Raw genomic sequence first — 10,148 nt, forward strand, 5'->3', positions numbered from 1 at the left:
GGGGAACTATTTACAATGGCATGTCATAAATTTTTAACAGACTACATGGACATCTTCCCAAATCAAAAAGTATTCCAAAACACAAAAAGTGTTGCAGTGAATTTGTGTGACTGCTACCCTACATAAAACAGTTTTTAAATGGATCAACTATTTTAAGGTACGATGGGACGATTTCAAAGATGAGCCAAGAGAAGAGTATCCATTTTGATGAATGGAGGCCCTCTGGCTGAAATCCAGAAACCGATGGAAGAAGCCTGTAGAAGGACCATTCGTGTCATAGCCATTGAATTGGAATCTCTCTTGGGTCATCCTTGTCCATTTTACGTCAACATCGGCCTCAGCAAGCCTCTGGCGGGATCTGTGCCAACATCAAAGAGTTCCTCTTTCCATCAGGCGTGTGGGAAAGATCGAAATGAATGAAAACAGGTTTATGGAATTAACTATAACTGAAGAAGAGTCTTACATTTACCAGTGAAATTCAGTGAACGAGGGCCAGTCGAAACAGTGGCTTCCAAAGGGATCTGCTCGGTTGGTTAAAGTCAAGTCCAGTCAGCTCGGATGGTTCTGGCATCCGTTTTGGAGGATTCAGTAGATTACTTGAAGGACGCAGGCCCATCATGAGGCTTACTGTGCGAACTCGAAAGAAAATGTAAAACTGCGCAGGTGAGAAAGGGGCCAAGAAGGAATTTCCCCATGGTGACAGTGCGCCTGCTGGAGGGTAACAAGGGCCATTCTAGGAGGGTTCCCTTGGGAAACCTTACCCCCTTGAACCTACAGCCCTGAGCTTGTCCCTTTGGACTTCTTTTTGTCGCCCAAGCTCAGAAAACATTGGGAAAGAACCCAATTGTCGTCCCTCGAGAATAGCAGAAGTGCTTTGTGACATGGTGTACATGGGAGAGCACACGCGTCTCTGAGGGAGGTTCAGAAGTGTGTAGAAGAACTAGGTGTCAGAGATACGAAGACAAAATAATAGGCTTATGTTTTGATATTTTGTGTAATAGAACTTGCTGTGATTGGGAGCAGTACTTTTTTACCTAACCTCGTATTAACATATAAATAGAATTTGGATCATTCTATTCCGCATCACTTTTTATTCATTAGCATCAACACCCTTTCTTCATATTAGCTGTTCTCCAAAAGCTAGGTACAAATCACTGCGTTGACTGAATGCGCCACTGTGGATTGAATCAAACACCTGTCCCATGGACTCCTAACTTAAAATTTTAGCTACTCAAACATTTGAGCTCAATTTTGGTACCTACTTTTAAAACTTTTTTTTTTTTTGAGTTTTGATTCAAAGTGTACACAGCATGTTCAGTTCCTCTTTGAAAAATGTGCATAAATTGTTCAATAACATTACATTTACAAGAATACTTTTAAAAGCTCATGGAAAAATTGGATTTCCCACACTTTTTCAGTCCTCTCACATTAGTGTCCACGTTCTCTCTGTGTTTCCTGTTCTGTTTCCAGGGCTGTCGGTTCTCAGCCCCTTATCTTCTCATCTTTGCTCCAGAGTACTGGCCTGTTGGACTCATATAGATGCTTTTTAAGTAGAGATTTTAAGATTGAATTTTTTAAGATTAATTTTAGAGTGTGAGATTACAAGTCTTATGGGCGGTAGCCTCTAGTTTGTGTGCTCTCTGGCCTTCTCTAAAAGGCGGTCACTTCTCGGTTGAAAGAGTATCTCAGAGTAAGTCTCAGAAAGTCATCTCTTCTCTCCTGTGACAACGTGTCTGGCTCTTTTTCTTTCTCTCTTCCCAGTAGGTTGCATGTTGGGCTACTAACCGAAAGGTCAGCAGTTTGAAACCGCCAGCCACTCCATGCGAGCCAAGGGGCAGTTCTTGTCTCTTCTGGGGGTCACTGTGAGTTACAGTGGACTCAAAGGCAGTTGTTTTTTTCCGGGACTATCTTTTGTGAACCAGTCCGAATGGTCAGTGATGGTAGAAGGATAGCATCTAGGTCTTCAGACTCAAGGTAAAGGAAGTTGTGATTTGTATAAATTTGTTTCTTCTTTGAGCTTGTTTGCCGCCTCCTTGCCATTTTGCCCCTGACAAATAGAGACCAGCAGTTATGTCTTAGTAAGAAGCTTGAGACATTCAGACATATACTTTTTAAATTACTTCTGGAAACTAAAGCTATACCTCACTCATCTTGCTACTTGTTTCGTTTCTTCCTCTTTAAAAAAAAAAATTCTGGTTTTGTTTGTATTTGGCTGCTTGGACCCTTGAACTCTTGGGCTAAGCATTTTCGCTTTCATCTTTTCTACCAAACGCTTTTTTCTTAATGATTTCCTTACCACATTAAACAACTTATACTTGCAACAGCACTCAACATATGGACAAGAATTGATGCGTAACCTAGCATAATCTCTTCCTGATATGTTCCTCCCTACCCTGTTTCTGTTGCTGTGTCTGCAGTAACATCAGTATACAACCTGTATTTGATAAGTTTGCGTTGTGATTACTTTGTACAAACTTGGCATTGTATTGTTTGTGGGATTTAATGATTGAATTTATTCTCTGAAAAGATCATATGCTTGGTCCTTACAATTGTCCATGTTTTTTTTTTTGTTGTTGTTGTTGTTTTTGAAATCTCTCTCTTGTGCATTCTTATGCTTAATTTTTTTCCTGGTATATATACAATTATTTATGTAATGTACTTGCCTTTCCAGTGATACTAGCAAAACTGGTTTGGTAGTGGCAAATTCACAGACTTTATTTTTGCTAAAGAATGTCTTGATTTGACCTTCAGTATAAAATGACAGCTTTGCTAGGTAAACAATTCTTGGTAGGCAGTTATTTTTATTATGTATTTATATGTCTCCATTTTCTTCTGGCCTCTAGAGTTTGTGGCAAGAACCCCTCACGGATTATTAGAAACGCCCTTTCGGGTGTTCCATTGCATTTTCTCCTGCTGCTCTCAGAGTCCGTTGGGCTTTAGTTCCTAAGAACTGTATTGAGATAAGGCACCAAGTTGATCTCTCTGTGTGTCTTCTCAGTAGTAGCTCCCTGTACTTGCAGGCTTGGCTCTCTGTCCCAATCTGGGACGTTCTCTGTGGTCATCTCTGGGAAACGTGTTTCCATCCTTTATGGTTGTCATGGTGCTCTGGGGTGCCAACAGTTCTAAGGTTAGGTTTCTTAAATTAACCTAATCCCAATTTGGGGTTGTTCGTTTCATTTGCTGCTTCACTTGAGTTCTACATTACTTTGTATTCTAGTTCCCTTGCCCTGTCTTCTCTCTGGATGTTTGTCTTGGACGTTTTCCATCTCCTTGGTGCGTCTCTTAGTTTGTTCCTGGCAGCGTGCTTCACGCTTTCTGTACACGTATTTAGTGCCACGGTTTGAACCCTCGCAGTCCTTGTCTGTTGTTCTGACCTCCTCAGGAGGAGAGTCCACTTTCTTCACGTTTTGCTTTTAATTGATCTTCTCTTGTGATTTTGTGTTTTACTATTTTTCATCAAACTTGGGTCATTCTTTTTTTATCTTTTTTTTAGTTTTGAATTCTGTTTTTGTGTGTGTGTGTGAACTTTACTGATTGGCAACCCTGGTGGCACAATAGTCAAAAGCCAAACTGTCCGTGAAAAGAGCAGGGCCTGCCCCAATGAACCACTCTTAAAGAGAGATGTGGTAACCTGCCTCCACAGGGACTCATAGTCTTGGGAGCCTCATAGGGCAGCTCCCCCCCCCTAGCTTGGGTTCTTCTGGGAATCACTGGACAGTGCTCTTTTCTTTAGGGTTTTTTGGGGTTTTCAGTGCTGATTCAGGAGTCAGGATGCTTTATTTCTGCACTTAATGTGCTTGTGTGGAGAGTGAGGTTTATTTGGTCATGGATGCGGATTTAAACAGTGGGGGTCAGCTTTCCTGTGGTGAACTTAGGAGCTCTCTCTGTACTTCATGTGTATCCTCTCCCTTGGTGTCCCAGTGTGGACAGGGAGCAGCTGTCCGCCGTTCCCCTGTGTTACTCTCCTGTCCACGTTACTCTGCTCACTTCCTCCTGCCTCTAGTGCCCATCCATCCCAGCCTCATTCAGCAGGACTCCGTCACACTGCTGCAGGCTCCCCCTTCCTCCTCCAGATTGGGTGGCCCAAGGACTCCCACAGCCCATTGGTGCCACTTTAAAAATTCCTTTTTAAAACTACCAACCCAAGTTCACTGCCATTGTGTGGATTCCAACTCATAGGGTCACTGTTAGTCAGATGAGTTAAGAACTCATTTCTTCAAATGCGCTCCCTTTCTATTGTCCTTTTGGGGTTGTTGCCCGGCCCCTGAAATGGCTGCAGTGAGCAAGCACTCCAGGTGCCGGTAGTTAGCTTCTCCCTAGGCTCTGATGTTCCCACCATCCTTTCCCAAGCCTCTAGACTCCCCATGGCTCTCCGGCACCGCAGCTGCCATCTGGAGCCCTGAGGGCCCAGTGTGTGCTTGTGTTTGCTAATGGTTCAGCGGTTTGTTGCTGAGGAGGTCAGTGGGAGCGTCCACTTTCCTACTTGCTCTGCCCTCTGGCATTCCCCCCTTTAAATATGTATTAAACAATTTCTTGTATAAAATACTTTTAAAGTGATGTTTTACTAACATTATAATTTCTCAGCTTCTTAAGAAACCAGAAAAGGGCGAGGAGCCAGCCACAGAGAAACTAAAAGAAAGAGGAGAGGAAGTTGGTATTGGAGATGGAAAATGGGGGAAAGTTCCTAGCTGTGCTGCCATAAAATCCAAGCCCTTAGAAAGCTCCCTGAAGGAGCTCAAGGAAAAGTGAGTCGTGGTTTTGTTTTTATGACCACATTAAACATTAGACATTTGTTAACAAGTCATATTCAGTGTCCTCTGTCAATAGTAGCACTCTTATTTATACTGCCTTTGCAATTCAGAAATCGAACTGGCATATAGTTGTCAAGAGTTTGGTTTCGAGTCACATCAGTCCTGCCGAGAACTTACGGTAATTCATCCATTCAGCCGCAGTCTCAGCCTGTCGACCTCAGAGGACGTGTTTCTTCTGCTGTTTCCTTCCTGGTCTCTCGCTCGTCTCTTCCTTTTCTCCTTTGTCTTTCTTTCAGCTCTCCTGTTATTGCCTGTTAGAGCCTCAAGACTTGTCCTCCCAGGTTCCTTCATGATTTTAGTCACTTTGTAATTTGGTTCTGAGATATCATGTTTATCATCATCCAAACTGCTAGGTCGGATCTCAGCTATGGCTGGTCCTTCCTTTACTAATCTACAGAATTTGACATTTGAGACCTAACCTTTTTGAAGACTAGGAAGTTGTTTTAATTGTGTGAAAGTATACACACCAAAATATTCACCAGTGCAGCAACTTTCCAATCAATGATGCTAATTATATTTTTTGTTCTGCCATCATAGCTGTCCTTTTGGAAAGTATTTTTGATGCTGAAATGGAATCATTTTAAGAGGGGTAATTCTTTTCCTAAAATTGTCCTTGATCTCATTCAGTTGTTGGATCTGACCAGCGGCTCATAATCCTGGGTGTCTCCCATGTAGAATGCCCATCGCTGCCTGGTTCTGTTCCTTTGCCTGCTCGAGATGTCCAGCCCATACAGAGAGAGCGCGAGCAGGGCTTTGTGACTAGGAGAGGCATGCCGTCTCTGCTGTGTGGTGGATTGACAGCCAGTCAGCAGGGGCTGCTCTGCTCCCTAGTCCTCAGGGTTGGGTCACCTCCGCCACAGCCCCACTGGGCCTCATGCCGGCTGGCATCACCAGTCCTTGGTGACCACAGAATTCTGTGGGCCATGGGCCCCCCAGGATCGTCAGTCCTGTCTGTCATCCTTACCACAGAGCTGCTGCCCACTTGCCGGATCTGGCTTCCATAGTGCCTCCTGCCTTCCAGACTGTTCTACTCAAGAGCTTATAGTTGGAAGCAGGGTTTTAATTTGAAGAATTTGTAGCAAGGTTGTGTAATTTTCCCAGAATTACAATCATCTTTTAACACACACTTTGGCTAACGTGGTTGTGTGTGTCTGTGGGGAGGCAATGGTTTATTGGGTTCTTTATAAAATTAACTCAGGTATGATTATGAAATCCATTATCTTTTAGCATTGTTGTGTCTGGTCTGAAAGGTTGTGTTTCTAGTGTTTGTGTTATTAGAAATAAGCCCATTCCCATGCTTCTGGCGTAGGTTCATATTTTGATTGGAAAGATCCCTATTGCCCCGCCCCGCCTCCCCCAACCCCCCAGTCATGCTGCTCCTTCTGACAGAAGGAGGAACCACACATAGTGTATGAGACGCTTTGCTCTTTGGCGGGAGAAAGCTGTAGGACTCAAATGAACTAAACTGCAATATTTTATTTACTATCCACTTAATATTTTGATCTGTGCAAAAACTTAATCAATGTAGCACTATGAATTTCTGTTCACTTAGTTCTGCTTGGAGCAGAAACTAAATTGCCCATACCAGCTTTGGCCCTGCTGGGTGTTTGTCCGGGCTCTGTCACCTAATTGGCTACTCTGGACCTCTTTTAGCCCCCATTGCTTTAACTGTTAAGCTGGAGGGGATCCTATTTATTTGGTGGGGTGATTGGGATTTAGAATACACATGCACACACAAGAGTGGGCTTCATAAAAAAAATCAAAAGATAAATGAAATTCTTTCATAAACTTTTTGAAGCCTCCTTAGGTATCTTATCATAATACCTATTTTCGTTTGTTATTCAGTATCACAACAGATATACACGCTCTCTTTCTGTTTATCCCTCTTTTCATTGATTTCTTAATTGAATGCCTATGATGTGCCCATCCCTGTGCAAACACAGGCAGTATACTGATGAGCAGCTTATATAGTCCCTGTCTACGGATCTTACAGTCTAGAAAGGAAAGCAAGTAATCCAGCAGCACTGTGTGCATAGGTATACTAATGATTTATATTGAACCACAGGTCACACAATGACAGTGATAAAGAACAAAGGGATATGGAGAGAAGAGTTCGAGACAAAGAACTTGAAACCCAAAGATACCACTTGGAGGATGGCAGAAAGCATAGAGCGCACTATGAATTTGATAAGAGTCTGAGAAGGACCGAAGATGAGCTGAAGTGGGGGAAAGGATGCTCCCAGGACAGAGGGAAGCAAGGGAAGCAGAGCGGCAGCTTCACTGTGGAGGCAGTAGAGAGACTGGGGAAAGAGGAGCAGAGTGATGATGACGTGGCATCCAGGAAGGAGCGCATGAGGAATAAGGTCCTTCACTCATGTAGGGTAATCTTCCCTTCACTAACGCAAGGCCGCCCCCTCGGTAGTCTTTAACCACTGCTTTTCCCCAGGCAGCAGTTGTTTTACTGAGAAAGAAAAGAAGGGAACGTCTGCATAGGTGTCTGTAGGTCTCAGCCCCCTGAGGTCTGATTCCCCGCTAGATCGTGCGTCGAGCACTGTCTTAGTGAGCAGAGAGTGTCGGGGTCGCTACTGGCTGGAGCAAGTGTGTGTTCGCTGGTGGGACACCAAGGCACCCTGGTAGCACAGCGGGCACCCGGTAGGCTGCCAACTCCTAGGCCAGCAGTTGAAACCCCCGCCTCTCTGAGGGAGAAGAGGGGGCTGCCACCCGTCCTCCAGGGTGGCAGTGAGTCAGTCAACTGGGTGGCAGTTGGTTGGGAGTTTGGGGATTAGACACCAAACCGTAACTGAGGGCAGGGAAGCCAAAGCTGCCATCCACCATTTGCTGGAAATTCAGTCATGGAAAGATTATAGCGTTTACCCCTTAGGGAAGAAAATATTAATGGCATTTCATGGAACTTTTATATATATATAAAATTTTAAATCTTTACCCAAATAGCCATTTTTTCATACATTTAGTGGCATGGCTTATGCTCATTGGGTACTGCCCTCACCACTCTCCTTTTGCATCATTCCACCACCATTTGCTGAAACTGTGCCCCCGAGCAAGGAATGTCAAAGATTCCCTTTGACATTGTAAAGAGTGCTTCTCATCCATAGTGAATCATCGACTGACTCCTGAAAACCCCTGTGTTAGACCCGCACAGGCACGGCAGCTGTTCCCTCCCCCGGCCCGCTTCCTCCCACCTGCAGTGGACCAGGGGCTGCAGAGAGCAGGAGACAGGTTCAGCCACACTGAGAAGAGCTCTCAGCCCATTGGTTGGAAACGCGTATCAGAGATAGAAGCCAGGAATGGCTCCAAAGCAAGTTCAAAGATCTTCTTAATGCAAAGCCGAATAAGACTGAGTTTCATTCCCTTTGATCTCCTTTCCTGGGATACCTGGAGGGGAGCTGGGAAAAAGAAGATGGGATAGATCCAAATGAGATCATCAGCCCCAAAAGAATGGAGTTGGTTGGATAGGAGAGCGACGGTGTAATCCCTCAACTCAAAACCCAGTAAAAATGTACTACAGGTGTGTTCTACCATTAGGGTTTCTGAAGCTGCTGCTTCCTGGCCAAAACAACGTGTACAGTCACAGTACTCCAAACAGGTCTCTCTTCAGTCGTCGGAAGCTCTTTTCTTCTTTCCCATTCACTTTAGAAGTGAAATAATTCTTCTAAAATGTTCACCATTCTCATCCAAACAGCTTTTCTTTCAGAAGTGTATGCATGTTACTTATTGAGATCACATTTCCTCAGAGAAGTAGGACAAATGGTATTCAGTCCTCGTTTATCCCCAGCTGTCTTTGGGGACAGGGAATTTGTGTATGTGCATGTTTGTTTTCAACTGCCCCTTTAGCAGTAGTGAATGACACAACTTAACCTTCTCAGGACCCATAGGACCTAGAGCACTACCAACATTTTCAGCTTCTCAAAGTCATTGGGAGGTGGCTCGCCCAGTGGTGATACATACCCCAACCACACGGAGCCTGTGAATGGCCTGAATCTGAAGAAGCAGGCCGCATCCCACCAGTCCTGCCCCCAGTGTCCACATGGACATGTGTCCCCCCCAAATTACTTCAAAATCCTTATCACCTTAATTTTTTATCCCTTGCTTTTATCGTACGTTCTATTACTGAAAACACATGACAACAACAAAATTCAGAGCAGAGAATAATTTGTTTCTGAAATGAATCCAATCAGATTTCTGAAGTAACCATAACTCAGGGGACATAAATGTGACTCCCTTCTCTCAACTGCACCTAAGAACGGGTAGACAAGAGAGTTCTGTGTACTAACACTAACCCCTGAGTAGTAAGTGCAAGGTAGGTTGGACCTTCTCCACAGTCTAGGCCTACAGGTGGTTTTACGGCATACCTTGTTAGGGTCAGATGTTGGACCCTCTGTACTTGAAGGCGGCCTCGGGCAGAAGAGCCACCCGCTGTTTTCTAGTGCTCGTTTCAGAGTGTGAAGTCCGTGTCTGTCTGCTCTTGGGGCTGTCACATCCACCCAGCGCCTCCGAGCACTTTCCCTCTCCTTTTCTTGGCCAAGCTTGTGTTTAGGGGAAAGAAGAAGTTGTTAAGCCCCCTCTTTCCCGGCCTCCAAGCAGAAACATTCCATACGTAGGGACCTTTATACTCAAGATGGAAATAGATGAAAGCTAGGATGACGCGAGAGGAAACAGGGAGACCTGGACTGCACACACCCATGCAACAGCCTGTCTTCAGGCTGCAGTGGTGGCCATCTAAAGGCAGATGAAGCAGTCGTGTTTAAGGGGGAAGCTGCTTTACCTGCCTATAAACTTCCACTGACCTGATGTGGAGGGGAGGGGAGGAAGTTGCCTTCCTCTTCCCTCCTTCAGTGCTAGTGCCCACAACAGGCTGGCTCCTCCAAGAAGAACAGTCATCCTTATGTTACTGACCTTAACCTTCAGAAGTAGTCCATGCCTCCCTGGCTGTTTCTGTCCATCTGCCCTCAAGCAGTTGCCTCTCACTGTACTCCCATCGCTTTTGTTCCCCGCATCCAAGAGTTTAATAAGATGATGGGTTAGTGTCTTCTACAAAGGGAACAGTTCACAGTTCTACCGTCTTGGCTGGTGGATAGGAATGGTCCACCGAAAACTGTTCCTTGCTCACGTCAGTAACTAGTAGTCCATAGATCTGAGGAGCCATCTCGCTGCGAGTCCAGGCCTGATTCTGTTGCACCCTCGTGTTCACCTTGTATGGTCAACTTGAAGTTCTGAGACGGGCACGGAAATCTGAGTATTAATCCCTCATAAAGATCCCTGGTGGTGCTGTGGTTAGCAGCAGGGCTGCAGTCTTAGGGTCTCTGTCAGGGAAAGATG

At 44.9% G+C, this 10,148-nt stretch overlaps 1 protein-coding gene across 4 annotated transcripts in view; it reads left to right on the forward strand.

Moving 5' to 3' along the window:
• Positions 1–10,148, forward strand: part of UPF3A (UPF3A regulator of nonsense mediated mRNA decay) — a 28,090-nt gene that overhangs the window by 16,268 nt on the left and 1,674 nt on the right. Inside the window, exons 8-9 of one of the 4 annotated variants that reach the window (XM_004704426.2) lie at positions 4,585–4,745; positions 6,877–7,174. The exons of 2 other annotated variants lie outside the window; for them this stretch is intronic. In XM_004704426.2, the coding sequence (XP_004704483.1) occupies positions 4,585–4,745; positions 6,877–7,174 (459 nt within the window). The remainder of the gene's footprint in view (positions 1–4,584; positions 4,746–6,876; positions 7,175–10,148) is intronic. One more of the 4 variants, XM_045283896.1, reaches the window with a different exon arrangement.

The sequence above is a fragment of the Echinops telfairi genome, unplaced genomic scaffold, assembly GCF_000313985.2.
Source record: "Echinops telfairi isolate 266 unplaced genomic scaffold, ASM31398v2 ScPeMD7_7467;HRSCAF=8505_1, whole genome shotgun sequence".
Classification (NCBI taxonomy): Eukaryota; Metazoa; Chordata; class Mammalia; order Afrosoricida; family Tenrecidae; genus Echinops; species Echinops telfairi.